At 39.9% G+C, this 26,802-nt stretch overlaps 1 protein-coding gene across 1 annotated transcript in view; it reads left to right on the top strand.

Moving 5' to 3' along the window:
* Positions 1-2,987: 2,987 nt before the first annotated feature.
* The window catches only part of LOC119735776 (adhesion G protein-coupled receptor L1-like), a 63,041-nt gene continuing 39,226 nt past the window's right edge, over positions 2,988-26,802 (top strand). Inside the window, exons 1-6 of the mRNA XM_038209704.1 lie at positions 2,988-3,373; positions 18,407-18,443; positions 19,822-19,988; positions 20,496-20,615; positions 22,859-23,027; positions 25,314-25,451. Of these exons, the coding sequence (XP_038065632.1) occupies positions 3,311-3,373; positions 18,407-18,443; positions 19,822-19,988; positions 20,496-20,615; positions 22,859-23,027; positions 25,314-25,451 (694 nt within the window). The 5' untranslated portion in view covers positions 2,988-3,310. The remainder of the gene's footprint in view (positions 3,374-18,406; positions 18,444-19,821; positions 19,989-20,495; positions 20,616-22,858; positions 23,028-25,313; positions 25,452-26,802) is intronic.

Here is a 26,802-nt window from a genome sequence, read left to right as displayed (position 1 = left end):
TTTTATGCACAAACACCTACATCTTAGACTTAGGTGTTTGAGCATAAATGAAATATCATGTTTCATGATTAATACATTGAAATCTTTTCAAAGATTTTCAGTCAAAATGTAAACCAAACAAAGCATTGTCATCAGCTCAACATGGCAAAATTCCGGTATCAGAGAAAGAAAAGATCGCTATTTATTTAACCCATTATTTCTGGATTACCTTTTTTAATACCCACTGCATATTCTTAATTTAGTCAGCCTTCAGCTGATAGAAGATGTATTGATTGGTAGCTAATGAGCGTGCAGTCAATAACGGCTTTCAAATGGAATGATAGGCTTGAATATCAAGGCTATTCCAATTGTGTGGCAAAAGCTTGGTCCTGTGTCATTAAAAATACTGGAGTTCCAAATACAGGGCGAGTCAATTTCAAAGTGACCGAATTTGAAAAATATTTTAAAACTATTTGGCTTGTTCTATTTCACTAAAAAAAGTTATGTCTATTTCAAGAAAAACAAGATCGCAAAACTCGGCTGTCCACCACTGATAATTTACCGTTCTACGAACTGATGAATATCCATTGAGTACAATGAATATGGACGTTTTCCCACCTCGATGAATGAACGACAACTTGCACAGGAAAACATTCAAAAATCGCAATCAATATATCAGAACAATAAAGATGGGGGTGCGGGTTAGAATCCTGCCTGTAACTTGTGCATTTTGATGATGCACATGGTGTCTGAAGCGAAATCTTTGTTTCCATTCAACGCCTTCACAACTAACTGAAACGTCGCAAGTCAAAGCCGTATTGCAGGTCAGGCTTCCAGAAGGGTGCAGACCAGTACAGAGGCACCCAGTTGCCTGCTCCGGCCAAATCGCGATTTGTGTACTGTCGGTTTTCTCTTGATAGAGAGGTTTGTGGCCCCTGTACCTAAGGTTTTGTAGAAATAAAGGCTCCCTGCTTGGACCTAAAAATCGCTCTATTTTGCAATGGAGTGGAGGGATCAATTTTCAAAATGGCGATGGGCTTCAAGACTGCGTTTAGGAGTGATCATCTTTGGAGAGAAAAATCACCCCAAACATTGGCAGAAAGTGAAAGAGGGTAAACTAAATTTCATTTTGATATATGGCTTGATCACCTGTGAGACTTTTGAGTGTTTGTCCCGAATTTGTGAGGGGGGGGGGGGGTATCATTGGTTTCTATGATAATTTATTTACAGGTGTGCACCCAGGAAATAAAAGGCAAATCGCCTTCACGGGTCAAGGGTCATGCAGATCAGGTTGTGACGTTTAGGTCGATGTTCCCAAGAAAAAAAAACTTGCCTCTGAAGTTAAAAAAAAAATTAAGATCAAAGATGACCAAAATGTTAAATAATGACTTAACTTTACATTTAAGTAACATTGTTCACTTTTTGTATAAAGGAATGCCCTGAAAACTTCGGCTTCGCAAGATTTTGCCAATAATCAAATTAAGGTAAACATTTACCATGGTAACCAAAACATTTCATTGGCATATTTCAGTGTGAATGTGACGTAGTAGCTTAAATCCAACACTTTTTAATAGTAACTATTATGTCCATAATCCGATATCAAATCGGAATATTCAAAATAGAGCATGTAGGATTATTGTATGAGGCATTTATGAATTCATATGATTCTATTTTTCAATTTCACAATCCCATCTCCGTTGGCCCCTGAAGGGAGTTTCACTGTCTTAAATGCAAAGATACTGAATCCTTTTTCCCACCACCTAAATTCTCGGCCAGTGTTGATAAAAAATTGTAATATTAATACAAAATATGCAAAGTACCGGCCCAAACCTTCCATTTATTAAATACAAACCTTAATTGTATTTTGCTTCAGCTGCACATTGTGCCGTCATTCGATTATACCGTGTTGTGTGTTTTTTGAGTGGGTATTTTTCCGCTTAATTATTTACTACCTCGACTATATATTACAAATAATAAACCTCCATTTAGGCCTATCGGCGGCACATTAATGGAAATCGGACCTATTAACAGCCTATTTTTAATGGCAATGGTATACAGCAAATCGTAACATTTATAACTTCACTATGTTTATCGTGGTTAACTCTAGGATTTGTTCAGTTTATATTTCATTGTAAATAAAAAAATATGCAGTATTTCTAATGGAAACTTTCAAACGTGATCCGTCTTTTATAACCTGCTGTTCATCTTTAGGAATAGGCTAAGTTGAAGATGCACAACCCATACTCTGTTTTTCTACTAACGAATTGCTCGTTTGTTTTAACGGAATATCTACTTTATTCTGATTTTGGGCGTCTTAACCCTCTGAAAAAGGGCTTTTATTTTTCACACAAATGAACCCGCCCTACGAGAGCCGAATAATAGTCAATAGCAGCCAATTATTAGGTTTTTTTTATGAAGAAATAATTAAATATCTAAACGTCGGTGGATTTTTCAGTTCGATGTGTTATTCATATGTGAATAACGTTTATATTTCTATAGGAAAATAGCAATTGAAATATATATATATACTTTTAGAGGTGAAACTCATCTATTTTTGGAGGTGAAACTCGGAAATGGCAGGGGGATACATCTTTAAGGCCATTTGTTCAGTAAGTATTCATTGTGTAAATTCAACAAACGCTTATGTCAAATCTTGCCATTACAGACAAAATGCGATAATAAAAGAAATCCATTTTCAAATTTGTCCACAGCAAGGCAGTTATTACTTTGCATTAAAGTCTTCTTTTTCTGCTCAAATGGAAACCACATATTAAATATATCGAATTGATTTCCGTTCTACGAAAGGAAATGTTTACTTCGGTTGTTCAAGTGTGAACGCCTTCTATTTGGATAGTCAAGAACATACCCTGTGTGACGCGACGCACGCTCGGGTAGAACACGGGCTCTGATTGGCCCACTCACGCCGCAGCGCGTTCGGAGGTTGGACCAATAGGAATCGTCCACCTTATGATTCTGCCGCTGTCAACAGGTGAATGCGGGTAGTGCAGTCGTCGCCGCGACATGCTGGTAATTGCACCGCGCCCTGCAGACAAACCTGCTGACACAAGCGGACACCATCTCGGACGACATTAACGCCTGTCAAGTGCCACCGGCGGCGAAATAAACGAAGGATGATTGCCTAGCGCCGGACGCTGTCAAAGAATCACCGAAAACACTTCCAAATTAGCGTGTAAATTAACTCCTGCTGCTATTTTGAACACAAAGTTCGACACCCAAGAGAGTTTCAGAACGAAAGGATCTCCGAATCGCCACCGAGGCGAGGTTGTTTTGTCCACTTGCTCCGAAGGAAAACACCAGCGGGGATAACGAAATGACGCGTCGCGTCAAACCCACGACCACAGCAGCAAGGCACGCTTCGGAAATCATCCTGATGGTGAGTTTTCTCTAAAAAGCAAACACACCAATTTTCCCGGTAACTCATTCTTATTTATCTGCAAATGTTCGCGTATTCCTTTCGTATAAAATGTATATAGCGATGGAATGAAGATGGGGCTAATTTTTATTGAAGACTCGAATCTTTCGCTGTAGAATTAGTTGCCTCTTTTTGAGAAGAGAATAAATTACAGTTTTTGAAAATCTCACTCAAAAAGAACAAACTTTTTAATGAAAAAAACCCCAACAACTGTGGGTATATCTAAGTAGTTGTCGACTGCATGGAAATAAACAAAATGTCGCTAAAAATGTAGTAGGCCAATGCTTGGATTTTACGTCTACATGGTTGTATTCTCCGCTCAGCAAAGACACAAATTCAGGGGAAAAAGGGGCAATGATTTTGCTGAATGCTTTTCTTGTTCTTTGCAACATCGTTCACTCCACAGCATTGTATTAGAATGTAAAGTTTGGCTGTAAATATATAGAAAACGTCGTGCCGTCGTAGCCTCAAGTTTGGGCAAGGCTTGGTATAATGTATGGGGTCGACCATAGAATCATCATCAGGGGCGGATCTAGCTTTCAAGAATACGGGGGTTGGTATGAAGGTTAGGGGGCCGGGGGATTTGAGTAAAGGCGTGCCTTGCTAGTGTGGTCCGGGGCCTACCCCTGGATTTTTTTTGTAATCTTCGATGCTTTCCCGTGCATTCTAATGCAATTTGAGAAACAAAGTAGGAATTGTATCATTCCATTTATTATTTTTGGCCCCATTTTGTTTCATAACATTAGTCAGCGGCTAAATGGGCAGGGGGGGGGGGGGGGTGCGATCCCCCCAATCCGCTACTGATTATTCAAATGTCTTCTTTCTGTCCGTTAAAACAACTTCATTGTATATGGCGTTAATTGGTTGGTTTGAGTAGAATCCTTTGGTCGAACAAAATAAAAAAGGTCTTATATTTTTTTCTAATACCCTTAAATCCTGCACTGTAAAAATATAGTGTCTTATTTCTATTTTCGCGTTTCACCCCAACAAATGTGATTTTATTCCTTTTTCCCCCTGACGATGCAAGTTTTATTCACGTTTGATAAGACATCAAACAAAAAATTGGCTTTCTGATATGGAATAATTACTCTGCAAATTTGGAATTTTTCGCGGCCCGACAATAGCTCAGTTCTCGCAGAGTAGACGCCAATAATCCCAAACGTCAAGTTCGCATTATCTCTTCGCTTGGATTTGTTTGTTGGAATTTGTGTTGTATCGAGTTGTATCGAGTCATAAATAAGTTAAAAGGGTGAATTTTACTATGGATTATTGGTGTGAGAAAAAAAACCGCATGGACTTTCCCGATTTCTAGCAGATTTACGGTGGCATTTAAACTCATCGACCGAAGGACAAGGTCTGAGAAATTGGTCATTAATGTGTGGTATTTATTTTCCATAATTTTCTCTCCGAAGCTCATGCGTTATAGCGATATTAACCAGCTAATTATGTGAACTGTATACAAAACAATACAGTCAATCGAACAAGTGCAAGAAACAGTGGACGAATTAAATACTAGCCAATAAAAATTGAATGCATAAAAAAGGCGGACAGGCAACGTGTTACAAACAATAAGTTTATTACAGATTGTGATTCGACTGATTTGAACGATGGACGATGCGGGTTATAGCACACGCGTCAACTCTGATGATGAATTTCTCAAATACGTCATTCAATTATGAACATCAAACATGCACAGACGGGTTAATGGCGGGTTATTGGCAGGTATTATGATCCAACTCTTTTGTCTCCCCAATTTGAATTCCAGCGTCGTTAATAATCGCGCAGGAAATTAACACATGACATCCAATTTGGCTTTTTGTATGGCATGATGGTTTCGCCGTAAGTTTATTGTCCGAGTCAGTGGACTGGCTTCAACGATGTGCCGTACAAGCGTGGCGGACGTTGGTGACCGGAAGAGAACTTTGCTCCCCAAAAATTGAATCGTTCAATCAGTACAGTTTTTAAATGATGATTCTCAGGGATTTCATGCTGCATGGGATACGAAATGTTTAATCAACCCCGACTACAGGGCGAGTCAAAAAGTGACCGAGCTTAATAGAAAAAAAATGTGGCTCGCAATGAAAATAACATATAGAATATTAAAAAGTATACTATTCACGTAATTTGTACACTTTATTCACAAGTTATTATTATTTTTTTTACAGAAATACCACAACATTTTAGCTGTCCACCACTGATCATTTACCGATAGGCTAAGCGTTGTCAAAAGTAAAGCTATGGTGGTTTTCCTACCACCATGAATGAACGAAAACTGGCAAAATCACCAATCTCATTTCAGAAAAAGACAGGATTTGTTCCTCATATTCAAAACGCCAAATCTGACAATGAAAATTACGTTTCAGTCTTGACTTAAATTATTAAAAAAAAGTATCGCGTTTGTATTTGAATGCCTGTGTGTAATCTCTGGTTCTCACTATGATAGTTTCAAAGCATTAGGCATTCAATGGACAGCTGTCAAAATGGCTTCTTTCAGTAAATCATACATAACTTCTAATGAATCAATTTTAGTAATTCTTTTTCTCACATGAGTGGAAGAACATGCTCATTAAATACATGTTTCATTGGTGTATCAAATTTAATTATAAAGGGCAAATCATTAATCCAGTCACTTTCTTTTTGACTTACCCTGTATATAGTTTTTGGAAATGCACATTCTTTGACACACAATTATCGATGTGGAGTTCAAATTCAAGACATAACTTCTTGAAAATAGCAACAGGAACAAAAACAATATACTACAATCATTTACCGTCACTTATTCTGCTTATTTTTCAACGTCGCTCATGCCTTTCATGATTAATTATCACAGATGTTCAATGTAAAGTGTTTGAAGTGAATGTCCTTTTTTCACGGATAAAATTGTTTACCATAGAACCCTATCGTTTTCTTCGTTTGATGTTCAGTAATCACGAGTTCGTACATTGACTATTTTCTCATTTTATTTAAAAAAAGAAGACATGTTGTAGTAAATATCCGAATAAATACTTGGGTAAGTGCTACAAATTAAAGGAAGGGAAAACTCTCTAATTTCCAAGAAAAAAACTAAGGATTTGACGATTTAGAGTTAGAATCACTCTGATTTCAGATTGAAATACTTTTCAAAAATAATCAATTCCGTCTAAACTCGTGAGAACCTCGAACAGTTCGACGGAATGAAATTCACTCTAAATCGTCATGCAGTTCAATTGGATTTAGCGAGTTTAACTCGATTCGAGTGAAATTTCATTTTTTTTTAAATTCGAGTCGAGTGAATTTTTTCAGAGTATACTTTTGAAAAGAATCTAGGGGTGAAAATGAATCCTTAGATTCACAACTTCTCTATCAAGGTACAAGGTCTGGTACCCAGACTCGTCATGATATTGGAATAATTTGGCGTCCAGTACAGAAATATTTATCAGTCATGGGCCTTATTCACGAGAAGGACATTATATAGGCGCGGTTTTAGAGCCAATATTGCTAGCAGGGTGGATCCAGAATCAGGTATACATGCAGAAATGTAGACCGGTTATTTTCTCCGGACACTTAGGCCTCCGAAAATCAAGGGGGGGGATCCATATTTTCAATAGGGAGCGCTAATAAAATCCTACATCAGGCACACTATATTAGCTAAAAGTGTACAAATGCACCCTTCTCACGACAATTTATTTAGGGGGAGGCCGTTCGCATGTACGTCACATTCTAAAATTTTGCTAGTGCATTTTTTTAGGGATTTTTTTTTTTTTTGGGGGGGGAGGCTAAAGCCCCCCCCCCCCCGTAGAGCCTCCACTGCGGCCATATTGGATTGCGAGTGAGGTAGAATCTTTATTTTTGGAACTTGTGTAGAGAAATGAAAGCAATGACGTTACAAATATTATTAATACCGGTCTGCTCTGATGAATAATTTAACACTTGTGTTTAAACATACATGTACTCTATAATGTTTTAAGCCACATTAAAAAAAAAATGAAAGTAGCTATAGTGAATCAATAGTCTGGTACCATCCCATTCGACAGTTCACAATTTATTAAATACATGTACATTCAGGGAACACTACAAAAATGGCCAACTCGCGCATAAGGCCCATTGCTAGTTTGCATTGCGTCATCGTGAAAAACATTCGCCTGAAATCTTGACGGGTTGTAATTATCTCGTCATTAAACGTGATCTGAAAAAAACCCCAAAGAAACCAGACGAAAAAGACATTTACCACTGACTTCAAGATGAAATACCAGTAATATATACACCAACGACTGCCCGACTGTACCGGGAACAACTTGTTGCCAATATACAAAAAAACCCGGCCGCCATTTTGTTTCTAACCCGAACTACCTCTTGTATACAACAACAATGACCACTACCATCCACTGGGACTTGTTGCTTGGAAATTGCCCTCCACAATAAAAAATCGATACTTTTTCCCCTTCGTGATTTTGTTTCCAGGCGGACAATGATTCAACACGCGCCAGCAGAACGGATATTGAGTTCGCACATTGTCCTCGGTCCTGGCCCAGCCATATTTAATTATGTACATGTATCTGTAATAAAGATGATACGAGACTTGGGTCATCTCGCGGAAGTCGCCAGCGTTGACTGCAGGAGTCGAGGAGGCAGTGAATATTGAAGGCTTGCATGCAACATGCACCGGCCGTTGACTCGTCTCGTTTTTTTTTTTTTTTTTTTACACCTCAATAGGTTCTTTTTTTCTTCTTCATATAAATTGTGGCGCCATATTATGGCGCCACACAAAGAGTTTTTGGCTGATGTCATGCCTATATTTTGATACATTTTTTCCCCGCAAATCGTTAAAAGGGACACTGTGTCCTGGAATACTTCCAAGTGTAGTTCGCTGTTTCATGCTCCACCATTGGGCATGCAGAGCCTCGATCTGGCAACTTTACACAATAAAAATATCCATTTCATTGATCTTAACCCTGACACGGGAATCACTGAATCGGCTATATTTATTGTGTACAGTTGCCAGATCGAGGCTCTGCATGCCCATGGCGGAAGTGTGAAAAGAGCGAATTATGTGACACACACAACGTGTATCGTACATTGACTGAAAACGACAGGAAAAACGTTTAACGATGTCAACAACCGGTGTTTTCCGTCCTTTCTCCAGAACGGTAAAACATTAGGTTGGTTTCCTTTCAACCAGACGTTTGAAATAATGATTAGCAAACAATCCAAAACATGCATTTGTTGGGAATTTCAGGACTTAGTGGCCCTTTAATGCAAATAAAATATTTCGCTATATAGAATCTTTTATTTGATTCCATGCAATATTAATGCACACAAAAATAAGATAATTTACTTCATTACGTTCACACAAATAATTTTCATATTTCATTTCTAAATCATAAACCTGGAAGATTTTGTTAAAAAAATCCGAGAACATTCCGTTCACACCTGACGGATGTCTATTATTGTAAGTGACTATCCATGTTGGCCTGCTAGTATACCGGGCGAGTCAAATAAAGCGGAGCCCCAAACCAAAGAAATACATTTCAATATAAACAAAAATATGTAGCACCAAAATTAATTAGGCCTATATTACTTGGAAGCCCATTTATTAAACTACTTTTAAGTGAGAAAATTATTTCAATTGCTCTACACATTAACATTTTATCACTATTTAAACGAAGCAACCCTAAAATCAGTTTCGTCCAAAAAAGCAATTTATTGTGTGTTCTGACTGTTTGGAACAACAAAGAAAATGACACAGAATAATGGTTTCAGCAACAGACTGTACAAACACATAAGTTTACAACCTTGCTTTGGCTAAGAATAGGATTTATAAAATTCTTCTTTTTTTTAAATTATTTTAAAGACGGGCCTTCAACTTTGTTGAATATTTTAAAACTTTTAAACAGGTTTTTATCGCTGGTGATGTTAAAGACAGTTGCAAAAGCATTTCTTGCAATCGCACTTTTGGACGAAACAGATTTTAGGGTAATTTCGTTTAAATGGTGATATGATTTGAACGGATTGAGCAATTGAAGTAATTTTTTCATCTACAAGTAGTTTATTAAATTGGCTTACCAGTCATAATTATTTTTGGTGCTGCATATTTTTTAAAATATGAAATATATATTTTTTTTGGACTCACCCTGTAGTAGCGGATTGTTATTTTCCAAAAGGGTTTTGCTGGGATGTTCAAGCCAACACACGTAACAAGACTAAAAACCTGAAACTGAAACAAGATTTGCGATAATGATTTGAGTGATGACGTTACTCAGGGAACTAAAGGAAATTTGGGATATTCCCATTATTTAAATAACATTGGTCGGTCAGGGTGGAAGGGGGGGGGGGGGCATTAGCTAGCAACCTCAAGCACCCCTTGGCTCCCCCCTTGATGTAGTATCATGCATAGACAGTATTTGCCGCTCGTCTCGGATCCGGAAAGCCACAAGATGGACCGACCGCAGATTTTTCACAAAAAGCACCCACTAAGGTATACGATTCAGAACATACGCAATATGGACATGGTTGGGGTGAGGATTTTTTGCTTAGGCCTATACATTCATTTTATTTTTTAAATACAGGACAAGAACAAAATAACAAAAAACATGAGTAGTAAAAGTGGTAAGGTATCGATAACCAAACGATATTGATTTATCGATACAAAGGTATCGATGTAATCGATTATAAAACAAACCATCAAGTCATGATTTACTAGGAACCATATTCTTCTTGGCAAATTCCAACACCATATGGGAAACTGCACACACATATTCCTGACATGATTCTTGAGGTGTGCCAACCAAATGTAAAAGACTGTCAGTTTAGGGGTACTGTGCCCATCCTGACGGATTCCAACAAAACATGCCGTTGGGGTTTAATGGTTGAGTTCTTTTAGGGTTAAGGTGTCTAGAATCTTAGTCCTCTGCTTTGCATGCAAAATGCATGTAATTGCCTGCGGAAATTGTTTCTCTCAGTTCCGCAAGGTACGGGAGCGCCTTATCCAATTTTACCTGCACAAGGTGCCGACTTTGATGACCAACGTTTCCATGAATGTTTTCCCAGCGGACAAATATTGGATCTAGAGCCCCAATAAAGTGCCAATCAAACGGACAATTTCCCCCATTGTCTTACCTGTAAATTTACACTACCTGTGTGTCAATAATTGCGAAACGTGATCGAATAAGAACGAAATGTTGCAAGAACAAATATCATACCAAGTCTAATATAATTGATGGTTCCGGTCGCAATCACAATATTTCAGACAATTAACGATAAGGTCTTCGTACATTGACGTATAACAGTCGGGATAATTTTTAACGATTTTTTTTCCTGGATGTATATTATTTTGGAGACTTAATTATCCATTATCCTCCAATTTTGCCCATTCAAAATGTCTGCGCCTGCAACTTATCTTCGCTTTGCCCACGAAGTGACAAAAACCTCAAAATTTGACAAAAGTTCATTCTGAGATAATCGCATTTGAAGTTATTCATTTTTTTCAAAGGACATTTTCGACCATTTTGCAGTAACATAATTCGGAATTGTTTACATTGTCCGATAGGATATGATTTGCTCTTTGTTAGTTCATAGTTGTTTGTTAAAAATAGTTCGTAATTAAACAGTAATTCATTAATACAACTTTTTTGCACTTCGTGAGAACATCAGAACTTTGGCTCCCATATTTTGCCAATTACTTTGTACACAGTTTTTGTCACTTCGTGGGATCATGAATCTTTTTTTCGACGCAACAAACTTGTTACTTTTGCGCGTCACGACAGTTGAGCGCGCGCGCGTCTGTTCTTTTTCAACATCGTTCGCGCGCGCGTGTATGCTTCCATCCTGCCGCGTATAGACCATTGTATAATTTCTGGCCCTGCTCACGAGGTGACTGTTTGTCACTTCGTGAGAACATTTTACACTTTTTTACACTTTGTGAAAATGAAAATCACCGATTTCAGGCTTTTTGTCAATTGTTTGTTTACAATAATTAAGAAAGTAAACAATATTTTGCCTTGAAACTTGGTCAAATTGTTCCTTGAGACAACTATAATAAAATGGCTAGTAGAACTCAAAATCGAATAATTATCGATTTTGGAGGTTTTTGTCACTTCGTGAGCAAAGCGACGTTATGATTAAAAAAGTATATAGGCCTACCCAAAGCAACTGACACGATTTCAGAGGTCCTTATTATGGAGAATGGTCCTCAATGGTACTGATAATAAACACCACGGCGAGATAGTTCTTATTTGCCGTGGCCTTCCTTCACACTCTTGACACACAGCGGGAAAAAACACCCCCAACAGAATTTGAAAAATTCGACCGAAGTGTTCGTACTCCCTTGCATTAGCTATGATATATGCTTTTACGCATGCACGCATAAAATTTGAATATTAGCTCTGGGTGTTGGCTTCAGAAGCGTATTACGGAAGAACATTAATAAATGCCTTGGAGAGTTGATGGCTTCTGATTGGTCGAGACTCGATCACGTGGGGTGTATTAACGGTGATAAAGACCGGTTAGACGCGTGATAACGGTCTGTACTGGTGGCAAATACCATGAATACTTTTCAACAAAGACCACTGCCTGCGGTGGCTTTCAGATTTGCAAGGCTCTTCGCCCGATCTGGCCTCGAAGTCTGTCAAGCCAGCGAATTATATTTTTGAATATTCATGACCTACGTTTTTGGTCTTTATTATTGAATTCTGATAAGTGATAACTACATAACCATGGTAACGCCGAGCTTAATATCTTTAGCTTTAAGATGAACAATGAAATGTCGCTTTTGTTTCATCGGTACGGCATCCTATCTCTCTAAAACTTTTTTAAAAGCCTTATTAAAAACGAAATTTGGTAAACGGGTAAACACTTCATCTATGACGACAAAAACTGCACAATACCATCTGTTATATCCTGAAGTATTTATTTTTAAAATAATTTGGAACAATTATATCTTAAATAACAAGTAGTTTTACTTACAGTCTTATGAATATTTCCGTTTTAGATGTCGTGCAAAACCCAACACAATGGCACATCTGGAAAATTCGCGATTACGCGCCAACGGGTATTAATGCCCGTTATCACGCGTCTAACCAATTAAGGCAAGTCCACTGAGTGCATTTTGCACTAGAGCTCAGAACAGTCGTTTATCCTGGTGTCTAGGATCCGTGTGTTAACGGTCCCTATAAAATGGATGGAGGCTCGTTAAGGACAAAGTCGGCTGTTAAGCAGCGCTATGAAATTGGGCCCGGCTTGGCGAAGAAATGGCCCCTGAACCAGCATTGATCCAGCATCATCTTCGCACAATTTCTTAGCACAAAATGAAAGCAATGTTGGCCTATATATACGCCTACATTGGATGGAAGACCAGCATCAGTTACAGAGTGAAGTACGCATTTTATGGGTTCGAAAATAACACTTTCAAGCTTATTGTTACCGGGGAAATTATAATAAATTGTATTTTATTTGAGCTGATCACCCATTATATAAATAAAAAGAGAAGTACAAGTCTCGTTGTGCATCCCCCGCGAATGGAGGATTACGTTCGCGCATGAATGATTACGTCCAAATGAAATTGCGGGGATTATTGTCATTTTCCAAATTACACCGCGGGAAAAACCCTTCCCCTCCGCAAAAAATTGGCCATTACAGCATTTCAGGCAAACAGCTTTGTAACTATTAGTATTTTGTTTCAACAAAAGAACAAAACACATTACCGCCAAATTGGACACGAAATAGACAACAGCATCCCCCGCACCCCCCCCCCCAATACAAATAATAGATGAAAAATAAATATAGTACATAAGTGACGCCTGGGTGACTTTTCCCACGAACTGTGCATGATTGCGATCACCAGTTGCTTAAAGCTGTCTGAAAATTGCTGGGGTTGCCATGACAACTGATGACGCTTTCATATATTTGTAATCGTGCTCGCTTGGCCTGGGGCCATGATGCGCGCCATTATGCACGGCTGTTTTTTCTTTGCTGATTATCGCATCTCATAATATCGGGAATGATTTAGTATTGATAGGGCTCATTATGGTATGAAAAAGTAACAGGGGTGGGTGTGTGTGGGTGTGTGTGTGTGTGTGTGGGGGGGGGGTCACACCTCCCATTAGTCAGTTTTGTCGGCAAAATCATGGTGCTGTCGGCAAAACAGAAAATGAAGAATGGAGAAGGAAGGGGAAAGGAAGATGGAAGAATGAGGGCGAATGTAAATGATAAACACCACTGCTGGGGGGGGGGGGGGGGGGGACGTTCCCCCGTGCCCCCTTCATATAGTCACGCCACTGCTTCAGTGAATTTGAAGTAAAGCAACTCTCGATTTTGCGACTATTTTTGTCTTCCAGTAGTGTGAAGAACTTGAGACGATAATTTCATTATTTTGGCAATTTTTTTCCCCAATTCTGTTTCAGATTAATGGAAATTGGGGCATTTTTGAACGATAATTATAACCTTTGAAGTATGATATTTCCTTTGCGACTAGGGTCTTAATTTAGGCCTGGCCCAACCTCGTCCCCAGGGTGTCGAGCAGTACGCGCCCACCACTACCTGCTCTCTCACCCTGGTATTCGATCATTTGCATGTGCAAGATTTTTGCACACGTATGCAAATGAGGAACAGTCTGGTGCCTGGATATGCGTTACACATTAGCGTTTGTTTTTGTATGCGGTGTCTGGGGTAAAAACAGAGTCAATTCGTAGCAGCGCGAGCACGGCGTGAGTTACGAAAACACGATTTTTGAAATCAAACTGTTACGATCTTATCGAGACAACATGCAGTATCATATTTCATATTAATATGAGCAAATTGGAAAGGAAATTAGTATTTTCGAGAAGGCGTGGACGAATGATCGCGAAAACACGTACTGCACGTTGTGAATATATGGCACCAAGTACACGATAAAAATCCATTACTAGCCAATTGCGGTATCCAATCAGGATACAGGAAGAAAGTTTCCTATCCAGGGTTTGGAAACGCGGTTGGAAATAAAGTAAGCACTGGGGACGAGGTTGGGCCTGGCCTTGCTTCAATCGATGGCATTGACATTACATTATAATGTGCATGCTAGCTGTGTGCACATTTACAGATAATTAATTATCAGAGGCGTAGTAAGGTCATGGGGGGGGGGGGGGGTACCAGTTTCCAATGGGGGCGCTGTTAACCGGATACGATCATGCGCACTGTCGGATCGTTTTTCAGGCCGACGGTCGCGCGAAATTCCAAAAAGGGCACCCGTAAACGGCCGCTGGTAAAAAAAAAGCCCTTGTTTTTTTTTTTTTTTTTTAAAGGGCACTTGTTTAAAAACAAGGCACTCTTATAAAATATTGGGGGGGGGGGGTAAACGCTGGTGAAAAAAGGGCCATTTGAATAGAAAAGCGCACTGCATGCAGTCTTTACAAATATCCCCTCGTATATGGAGTTGATTTAAAAAAACTAAAACACTGTTTCTGAAACCAATAGTCCCCTAGTTATTGCATACACGTACTCAAAGTCATGTGACATGAACATCACGATTTTAACCGGATTATAACACGCTATTGGCGCACGCTTATGTACGTACGTACGCACGTCTGTACCACACTACGAGGCACGATATTTCTGTACCGTAAATGTGGAAGGGCGACCTCTTTTGAATTTTCCCAGGGCGGAAACGAGTAACTAGACTTCTAGACGCACATCTGTTGCATGGTACTGGTTATGGCATGTAATAAAGTGCGCATATTACTATACACCACCGTGCCACGTGGTCGTGCCGGGGAATTTTAAACGTGCAGCACTTTTCCTGTACTGCTGGTGTATGTTGTAGAGTTGTACTTCCTTGTTCTATCATCATGTTCGTACGTTGTATGCAGAAACGGGACAGAGAGCGTTCTGGGCGATGCAGTGATTATGAGAGAGATCGAGGGCCGGCCGCGGCTAATGTGAAAGTATCCACGTAACAAAATAAAAGGTGATTTGTAGAGTTCAGAAACTAGAATGGAGGAACACAATGGGAACAAACTGATTCACCCCGCACAAATTCATACTATTACTAGGACTTCCCAACCCAACAGTCATGACATGATGACAGTCACCAAGTACCTTGTTGATTAGTCCACGATTATCCCCATAAATGTGGCTAAAATACTGGGCTTCCTCCATATATTTTTTTGAGGATTTGTGTGAGTAAAAGTTGCCTAGGCTATGCCTATGAGGAAATCAAAATCGGGACTTTTTCTACTTTATTCCCAGGAAAAAATAATAGCTTAAAGGTGATGACCCCTGACCTTCAAAGTTCAATGACTCCATACTCGAAAATGATGTTTAAAATATGATCTTTTGCTCAAAGAAATTGGTTTCAGTGGTCAGAAATTGCCTCGGATCGCACAGCAGAGCGGCTTGAGTCCAAAAATTTTCGGGGGCCTTAAAGTCAAGTTAAACGGGCCCTGAACAATGCTGAACGCCATGCCGTTAAGGCTTCATGCTTCAAGTTCACACTCGCAGTAGTGCTGATCAAGGTCCCCCCCCCCACTTTTGAGAAGCAATTGATGCCCTTGGGGTGGGGGGGGGGGGGGCAGGGTTTAACACTTAATCGAAAAGAAAAACAAAGAAAAGGGCACCCACTACGAATGAGTTTCAGCACCCCCCCCCCCTTTTTGCATTTGTAACGGCCGGCCGGCACCAGCAGTGCTTTTTGGCCCCCCACTGTAACGGTCCGAAGATCATTACCAGGTTCGGATGGAAGGGGGAAAAGGATTAATTGTTCCTTGCAGACTCTGGACTACATCTTGATTGATTTATTTACAAGTATCTACATGACGAGACAGAAGCATGGCCAACATGGCCAACATGGCCGAAGGCATGCACAAGAGAGACAATCTATAAATAGTTTACCCACAATGCACCTCTCAGTATACAATGTATGGTGAACTCAATACGACAATGTAGTGACATGGAATGTCCTGCTACACCACTTGCAAAACTATTCCGCCACCACTGGTGGCAAGCATCTTCCTATATCATTGTCAAGTGGAAAAAACAGTCCTGACAGTTAGATTTCCTCACACGCAGGTTGTAAAATTTTCTGTGTATCCAGAAATTTTTCAATTCCTGCTCCAATTTTCATCTAATTTCTGAATTACAGGTCCTATGCAAATGGCAATTCGTGGAAAAACTCACGTGAGTGCCTATAACATGCAGACCTGTGCAATTTTGGCTCATAAAATGTAGCGGATGCAAAAGTGACAAATTGAATGCCTTGATGACCTTCCGAAACATGGCAGTGTATATACCTCCATGTTTACGGATTTAAGTTAGTATTAGCTAATGGTGGGGTAGCCCAACTATAAATGGAGCCCATATACATGCCCCTTCATTTCCCAGGCCCCACATCTCTGTGACAATGTGTAGAATAGTATTGTTTCAAGCCGTACATTGAAGACTGTTCTGCAAGTTTATTTAAAAAAATTTATTCAAACTGATATTATTAATTCATAATGATAATGTACAATTCTCTAGAAGATTTTTGAATGCTTATGGACACGATGGAGCAGTCTAATACACTCTCAGTGTTAAGGTTGTAACTTTCCGGCTTCTTCTTCTCGGTCACTATATCCGTCCAGTGCAGGACGCAAGATCGATCTAGCCTGGGGGTTGAACCCTTCCAGATCTTCATGAGTACCGGTACAGGGTTATGGCAGGTGGGGCAGACCAGCAGGTGTTCCATTGTCTGTTCCTTCCCATAGTCGCACACAGTTTATCCGTTCCTCATTATATCCCCATTTCTGCATAAGAACTTTGTATCGTCCAGTTCCTGTCCTGAGGTGATTTAGACATGTCCAGATGGGCCATGCCTCACTCGAACCAGATGGTAGAGATTCATTGGGACTGAAGGGAAGCTTGTGTGGCATTGCCTGAAGATGATTGGACCACAGGGCCTTCGTTCGGTTATGAGCGCTGCCATCAAGGGGTTCCACAGAGTGGAGGAAGCTGTGTCTTGATTTAAGTCTCTTTTTGGCTGGTTCATGCTCAAAGAGAGGATGGAGACTGGGTCATTGTCTTGTTTGTATTTCTCCTTCTGTGATGCGACCACTCGTCTGATGTGTTTAGGAGCGATGCCACACACACCTTTCCGGCTGCTACCCAAGTTTAAATCTTGCAAAACCTCCTTGTTGATTTTGATTTTTTTAAGGAGCCGGTAGGGACATGATTATAAGGCAAACTGGGACCTTGAGTGCAGAAAAACATGTGAAACAAAATCAGGTCAACTTTACTCACCCTTTAGCCGACAAAAGTCTCCATAATTTTCAAGATGCAAAGAAAAGGTACTCAGTATTTCACCAGCCAAGTTTGTGGTCTCATTTCAATTTTTTAAAGGAGAACTTTCTTCAACAATTTGCACCCAATGCAAAGCGATTTCGAAACGACCGACTTTGGCTTCGTCTCCGGCTTAAGGAGATTTTAGGCCCCCAACTTCTGGAACTCCAGCTACATTTTGGTGCCTGCTTCAGGAACATTCAATCGGTTGATATGAAGCCAAAAGTTGGAATGGTTTTGTTTAGTTTGCCTCTCAGTGATTCAGAAGTCGGAGGCAAAACCGAAGCCGATTGACCATTCAGTAGTCTGGTGGCATGGCTATGGAGAGAATGTGTAGAAATAGAGACTAGGTACCAGATGTTTCTTTTGACACAGTTGATTGATGCGGTACTAAAGTGGTGTTGGACTGGTTGTTTCAGGCGCCAGTCTATTTTCTTGTTCTGCATGTTTTCACTGTTAAGTTGTGTGACTCTCATAAGCAGTGTTGAGAGTCCCAAATTTTCAGACTGGGATTAATAGGATGTTCAACTATAATCTTTATCAAGGTTTCAGGAAAGATGTAATTATCAATTTTTCAATTTGTTTTCAATTTTCAATTTAATTATTTTTTTATTAACTAGAGTGAAACAGATTTTTGTGGGTATTGTACGAAGAAAGAACTTATTAAGAAGGAAAAAGAAATTAATGATACATGTTTGAGTGCAATAATGTCTTCCCCTTTTGTCTTTGTCCAAGGTCGGGCTGATTGGAGCACTGGTCTGGAGTATTCATGGTGAGTGCCGATGTCAAAGTGAACATCGTGTTGCACAGAAAGGAATACTTAGTATTATTATTTATATCAGGCTTCCAAGTGGTAACAATAAATTGGCGTATTGTATGCTTTTGGAAAAAAATACCCGGATGACTACAAGATTGTTTTTGATATTGCAGTCATCGGGGCATTTTAACACATTTTGCTGGCTCCCATTCAAGTCAAGAGCGTAGAAACTCACAGTTGTGACAACTGAGCGTAGCGCGGGGTGTGGTCGCACTCCCACTTGCACGTGCACATTATGTAAACTACACACGGGTTAAGCACCCACTTTCTGTCAACAACAAAATTGCAACTCCGAGCTGCACGAGATTTCCATTTGTTAATATGTCGGCGAGCGAAGCATATTTGCCATAGTGACCGTTTTAGCCGATTTTCAACTAACTTTGACAGATTTTTTGTTAAAAAAACGAATTTGACAGAAAATTTGACAGAATGGATTTTTGGGCAGATTTCTGGCAAAATTCTTCAAAAAATGGTTATTTGAAAGAAAAACAGCAAATTTGCAACAAAAATGGTATATTTGTTCACAAAAGCTTAAATCTTTTCAAACACCCTTGCAAAATAGGACAGGTTGTCTGGTCTAGGTACTGAGGTTCACTTTTTTGCCTGAAATTTACGCAATTTCATATTATGTTTATGTGGCTATAGATTGTTTATAATGTAATTTGAACATTAATTAACCCTAACCCCCTAGGCCCTTGTTGCTTACAACCATCCTCAATCCTCCAAAATCCTCCAAAATTTTCCAAAATTTTGCAACTCCGCCTAAATTTTTCAAAATAGTCAGACAGTCCTGCCTCAAAATGCATTCATCCTCAATCCTCCAAAATCCTCCTCATCCCAAAACTTTGCACTCGTGTTTAAATGAAGGATAACCAACGCCAAATCCTTCAAAATCATCAGACAGTCCTGCCTCAAAATGCATTCATCCTCAATCCTCCAAAATCCTCTTGTGCTTCAATCACCATTCACCCTCAATCCTCCAAAATCCTCATGTGCTTCAATCACCATTCATCCTCAATCCTCCAGAATCCTCATTTGATTCAATCACCATTCATCCTCAATCCTCTAGAATCCTCCAAAACCGCCAGGAGGATTTTGGAGGAGTGAGGTGGGTTAGGGTTAAGGCAATATTACAACATCTGCATGTGATTTAAAGTGTTCATACTGTATTTCGAGTAATTCTGGGGAATCTGACAGATATTTGAAGTGCATTTAGCAGAATTTAGTCATGACCTTACGGTCACCCTGATGTTTGCCCTGATAATTATTTTCTATTGGAGCGAAAGAGAAAATGGATTTTTTATTGAGACTTGTGCTTTATTTGTTCAATCAGGCAAAAGTTGTTCCGGCAAAGACGAATGCAAGCCTGAGATAAGTTGTCACAGTGTGCGCTGGTCCTGCAATGGAACTGACACAGATTCCCCTACGGCAGCACCTACTCAGGACCCTCTCAACACCAGGTGTTGCGTTCACCTGGGCACCTGTGGGGGTGATGTAGAGGTATGGCTGCCCTTTGCTCTTACACACTGCCCACCCGTGGGCTGAGGGTGAAATAACAGGGGTAGAGTGCAGTATCTTGACACCACTGGTTTCACCATATGTAAAGTTGTCGAAAAGGTCAAAATTAATTTGGGATTAAGGAACATTTCCACTTTTCCTGACTCTTCCATAGTGTTTGTACGCAACTACCTAAACTGCACGAGGATTGTTTCCAAATTATAGTTGGACAATTGATATGTACTGACCATTTGCTAGTGGTGGGATTAATGCTAAAGAACACAACTGGAGTATTGTACTATGAGTGCATTTGTTTCTGAGTGCCTGTGTCAGCTCGAAAGTGGCTGTGCTTGGCCAGTTTTGTATCGAGTCTTCTTATGTCTAATTCCACTCTCTGGCAGAGGTCCTGTATAGAGATGCGGGACTTCATTACTGGATTTTGACTTCAATAATGACACTGCTCATCGTTTTTTTTTTTTTCATTTAAATAAAAAATGATACTCTCTTTAGGTGGCCGGTTGGATCAACGTGCGCAACTCCAGCATTGAGCTGGATGGCGTCCCTTACTCGGCACAATGGCTGGACACGTTCGTCACTGAGGGAAATGCAACTCAGCCAGCGATCATCAAGGTAAGCAAGAAGATGCCATCTGGTGATGGTTAGAGCATCCTAAGCAACATGTTGAGGGTTTAACTCTGGTTATTGGAAACTTCTTTTTTAGAGCAACACCCATTTCTGACCTGCGCTAGTGTCATACAAAACCAAATCATTTCTAAAGAGGCGAATTCATGGCCCTGCGTAACAGTTAGCAGAAAATCTGTGCTTACAATAGCAGAACTTTGTGCTAACCGTAAGGCGAAGTAAAAAAAACAACATGTTTCTTGTCCCCGCCCACTTCCTTTTTGGAGGCCGCCTAGATTTTTTAATTATTTGTTATTTTTGAAAAATGCAGTAAAAAAAACCCAGAAAAAGTCCACAAATTCATCGGAAAATAAATACTTGTGAAATATGTGAGTCGAAGTTTCAGTATACCGATAAACTCTGTCGGTCACTTTGTATACCACATAAATCGACGCGCGATCGCTAAACACGTCTTCGTGAGAGTCTATACCCCTGCGAGCATGGCGAGTTCACCCACTTGAGTATTTCTATTGATAGTTTTAGACTACAGTTGTTTAAAATTTTTACCGGAATCTGTCTGCACGTACTGTATACGGTAAATGCTGACTTCGAAGCCAGAATGCGACCGGTATGAGACTAGCTCACACTGGAGTATGTGTTTAAAGAATTCGCTCGCGCGGCTGATGTTTTCTGTCACTCAGTGTACTAATTCCATGCATTCATCAACAAGAAATTAAAGCCCGAATCTTCGTTTTGTTTTGTTTGATCACAATGGTTTTCGTTTGCATTTCCACACGAACCAAAATTAAAGTTATAAAACCGTGGTATGCACGGACAGTACTTGATGGCAAGACGACACTTGGTGATCTTTTCGCAGCATTTGTGAGTGGGGAGTTTGACGAAGGTCTTTGAACAGTGGAAACACCAACGGTTGCAGGAAATTTTAAAATGGCGGCCATCTTGAAAAAAAAAAAAAAATAAAAAATCCCTATTCCTGCTTTTTTTCAAACCCCCGGACGAGAAACATTTTTTTTTTATTCAGCCTAAGCACTGTTTCATGGCTTGGATGTGTCAGTAGTCACGCGAAAATTGAGATTTCCATTGTTATGTCTGCTTCCAATGCATGCTTTGCTTTAGGCCTCCAGGCCCAAGTCTATCATACTCCATCAATATTTTCAAACCAAGCCTGAAGGACCAAGTCCACCAAATCCACCAAACGTGGGGGGGGGGGGGGGGGGATGTATTTTGATGGAGTTGGGGAGGTAAGGGTTAGGCAAATTTTTCCTCTGAGGTAAGCGTGCCTTTGCTGTTCTTACGTGCCTTTGCTGTTCTTATAGACGGACCGGAGGCTCTGATAGCAAAAAATTGTGTGCTTAAGCAGTACCATGACTTTGGGCTGAGGAACAAGTTCTTGAAACGTCTGATGATTCAATCAGTTTGGAGTAACTCAAACGACGGCCTGTTGCAGTCACTCAGGACGTCGGTAGAATATATTCAATGGAAAATGAAGTTCACTGGTCTGAAACCAAAATCTAATTGGGTTAACTAGAGCCATTTCTGATATTATGGTCTGGTTCGTCTCTCGCACACCAGTCTGGAATAAGGAAGTCACTTCACATTGTCAGGGTCTCTTCAGTTAAACATTTACTGATCTGTAACAGGGCTAGTTCCTCAAAAACGTTAAGAGATCAAGAGAATTTTCACTAGACAAAATGCAAAGGGAAAAAAGACATCTGCACTGGTGGAATTGGAAAACTAATTTTCAAAGGTTGCAATGTAGTGATTTCCTCTTTGATTTTTTTGATTTCCTCTGCGATTTTTAAATTAAATGGCAACGTGGACAAGTTGTTCAGAAAGATGAAAATTTGACTCTGTCAAATGGGAGTTTATAAATGAAGCATTTAAAATATGCTAGTATCATCAGTAGTATGACATACCATGTGTCAAGTTTGTGGATAGAGACTAAAGCACTTAAATGACTAGACTCGGTCACATGGGAGAGTGCGTACATGTTTGTATATCCAGCCTAGTATGGTGTCTGCAGATGTCTCCCAAATTAACTCTTTAACACTTATATTACACTGAATTACATGGTAAGTACGACTTAATGAATTGTATGAATTGTAGGCCACACAGCGACAAGGCAGTTTTCGGGCAGTAACAGGTAGGGCAATTTGGGGCAGTACAAGAACTAAAAAGGTTATTTATAGGTATTTAAAGTGTTAACCCCTTTGTGTGCTCCCTCGAACCAGTCTACTTACGCGGGATCCTGGAGCACCTTGAAGCAAGCCGGCTACAAGTTTCCCTCCCAGATGTTTGTAGCCGAGCCCACCAACAGCTGCACGGTGGACGGGGACCCCAAGTGGCCGGAGTGGTACCAAGTCACTGTCAACGTCATCAACGGTGTCGACACTGATGGCAGTAGGTTGACCAATAAGGGCCGCCGCACGCTATACGTTGTAATAATAATAATGTAGTGCTTGTATACGAAATGTGAAAAGCTTTATACCAAAAGTTTCAAAGCGCTTCGCAATAATTACCCCTGTTCATCAGGCCATGAGACCAGTTTTTGCAGCGGCTCGAGATCAGAGCATTCTGGTCTCTACCTTCACAGGTACCCATTTATACTCCTGGGTGGAGAGAGGCAATTGTAGTAAAGTGTCTTGCCCAAGAACAGAAAGGAACCATGTTCCCCATCAGGGTATGAACCCATGTACCACGGCAAGTGAGTCGAACCCGTAACCATTGGACCACAGCAATCCCACTAATATCCTATTGCGATCCTGACTAGCAACTGATTGCCATTGGGTCGCAGCATGCTGCACACCCTACGCACCACGACGTGCACTTTGCTTTTCGCTGTACGCTAACAATACCTCTCAAATTACTGATTGGCGATTCGAGTCGTAAACTATTTGACTGTTTAATCTTCACAACTGAGTTGGCATTGAGTCCACGACACAGAAAATTGCAATCGTGATTCACCACATGCCGTGACTTCCGACTGAAAAATCTGTCGGATCGCTGTCGAAGCATACAGTGTACGGTGGCCTTAACCATTTACAAGACAAGAAATCCGGCGATACCGGAAGTGGGGGGTGAGGTTGCAAGAGGAAATGCTTTTTTTTTTTCCCTGCTCAATTTCCTTTTATTCACCCACCAGAGATGTTATCAAAGTTGAATCAAATCAATTAGTACTGACACTAGATGATGGCCTCTGATGCAACTTATTTTTAAAAAAAGGGTGCTTTTGTACCCTTATTAAGAAAAATGTAAAATTTTAGTTTCACCCCCAAAATGAATGAGATAAAATCAAATAAATAACAGGCCCATGTTTAGTTTATGGAACGGTTACTTTACAAATTTGGTATTAATTGTGGCCTGACAATAATCAACTTTTAATCAATCTTATCAATCAAATTTCTGTTGTTTTGCTTTATTGGCGCAATGACATCTCACTATCAAAGCATATTTTCATCAAGTTGAGATGCCCAAATAGAACAACAGCAGGTTTTTTTTCGTTTAAAGGGAATGTACAACATTTGCTTTTGTTGTAATTCTCAGAAAAGGATGGATTTCGGGGGTTGGTATTTTATAGCAAATATTGTTACACTGACTTGTTTGACGTTTTGGGTTCATAGATGCTGGAAAAACCAAGAAAACATGAAGAATCATGTTCTTGTAGTCTGGTTCTCTGACCCCGCTTAAGATGAAATGGAGCAATTTATAGATGTTGGGGAATTGTAAGGTCGGGGAATCAGACTAGCTGGCTTGTACCCTTTCACAGGTGTGTGATCCATTGCAAAGAAAATGTGGACTAAACGAAATATGATAAATTGGGAGCCGTATTTGAAAACAGCCAGTTTTGTCCAATGCTGGTCGGCTGACCAGCGTTGGAAATTTCTATAAAAATACCACTTTTCTTGAAAATGTGAGCACACCAGGTGCCGTGTTTTTACAGGATGTTGTATATTCCCTTTAAATAAAACATTCATAAATACCTAAGACAGTTTACGCATTCCTATTGGTTGAGAGCCCGTCACGTGGCCGGTCTTAAACGGATGATAAAGACATGGCTAGCTGGTCTTAAACACTTTTCCAGTGTCACAATAAAATGTGGACTCCTAAGAATCCAGTGCCTCTTATCGTTTCATTGGTTGAACGCTCACAATCCTCGCGTAGGCATGCGCAACACTACCAGGGAGTCAGAATTTTAAAGTTCTAAATTCAAAACGCAACGCGCCAGGTGCGTTCTGCGCGACATCGCGCAGAACATGATACGCGCGAGTCAATCTCCATAAAAGGGTTGTTTACATCTTACTCGCCAGCTGAACACTCCATTATTTTGCAAGAGGGATGTTTCAAAAAGCATAAAGTGAATTTGTTGAACAAAATCAGGATGTTTTGAACGAATTATATGATTTTTTCTTACCGAAAAGGTATTTATGAATGGGAATAAATATGTGCTCTGTCGGTATTTATCACTCTGTTTAAGACCACTTAGAGTATGGGTGCTGATAATTACCCTCGGGTAATTATCAGCACCCAGACTCTAAGTGGTCTTAAACAGAGTGATAAAAACCTCCGAAGCACACATTTATTCCCTTATTCAAATTGAAAAAAATCCCCCGAAAACGTTGAAAAGCATGGGCAGTGAAATTGTTCTCTTACGTCTGGAATTTATGGAATGATTTTCTTGGTCTTTAGCTTTAGAGATTGAGGGTGAGACGCCCAAGGACTGCTTGTGTGACGTGGAGTGGGACTGTCTGGACAGCGCCTGCTGGGTGGAAACGCAGAACACATCAGAGGCTGGTGCCAGCCTGTCCAAAACCAATTCTACACTGGGTAGGTACACTGAGTATAAACAACTTTGAAACGATTGTCAGTTTTTTACATGAAGGAATTTTTGTTTTTTTCCCGATATCCTTACATTTTATGTTGTTATACCACAGTAATAGATTGTGAATTTTTATTGGTCCATCATCGATCACATGTCATGGGCCTTATTCACGAGTTGGCCATTTTTGTCGAGTTCCCTGAATGCATTTCATTAATCGTGTTATCCTATTCTTATTAGGAACTCCTACTCTTCCCTTCTTTTGTTCCTCTAACTTTTGTACTTTTTCCCAACATTTCCCATACGGTTTGTACATGAAATCCTATTCTTATTAGGAACTCCTACTCTTCCCTTCTTTTGTTCCTCTAACTTTTGTACTTTTTCCCAACATTTCCCATACGGTTTGTACATGAAATCCTCCCGAGGACTTTGCTCAGGTCCTCGGAGTTATTGTTATCACTAATCCTCCATTGTCCCAAGTCCTCAGTCGTAAAGGATAGCAAGATTTTTTTCTGTGTACAAACACATTGCCAATGTATTCGTGCTCTAAAGTTTTGTTTTGACAAATTGACGAATCTGTTCAGTAATATCAAATCTCCTTCATTTAATGTACCTTTATGAAAATGTTGACACAGTGGGGGTATTTACATGTAATAACTGAGCTTTTACATCAGTTATATATTTTTCAATTTTTGGGGAGAAATGGAGACGAAATCGCGATTTGAAAAAAAAATCAGCAATCTGCACAAACAATTTTCTCAAAGTTTGGTTCTGGTGCTGTCTGGGCAGTCAAAACGTTAATGAAATCTTTTGTATTATTATTGACCATCTGTGGCCCAGCTCTCATTAAACCTTCACACACACAAGACCAAAGACTCAAAGAACAATCAATGGCAACTAATTTTGTGGTTTTTCCTTTGGCAGAATTTGATAGCTCCCTTTATTGAAAAGAAAGGCCTCTTTTTTTGCAATATACGCAAACGATTTCAGTGCGTCATGACGTTTGCAGAGCAAAATGAAACGTTCATTTACTGATTGTGCATTGTACATGTAGTCTTGGGCATATCGGCTTTAATAATGCACCTACAATGTATATAGAATACAAACGCAGATATGCAAATAGCAATACAAAAGCCGTAAAAAAATTCCAGTTTTCCATAGGTTTGTGCACAAACATGGATGGGGCCAGCAGATATCACTTTGTACATCGAGTCAGCGCTCTAGTAATTTAATATTGCTCGTGTTTTGCCCAACTGATCTTTACAAACATCAAATTCCCAATCTTGAGTGCCTTTTGACTTGTTCATTTTTTGAAGAGTGTTCATCTTCAAATATTAATGTTCATTATCATTGCAAGTT

Source organism: Patiria miniata, unplaced genomic scaffold (assembly GCF_015706575.1).
Source record: "Patiria miniata isolate m_02_andy unplaced genomic scaffold, ASM1570657v1 HiC_scaffold_10, whole genome shotgun sequence".
Classification (NCBI taxonomy): domain Eukaryota; kingdom Metazoa; phylum Echinodermata; class Asteroidea; order Valvatida; family Asterinidae; genus Patiria; species Patiria miniata.
This window is presented reverse-complemented; position numbering and strand designations above follow the sequence as displayed.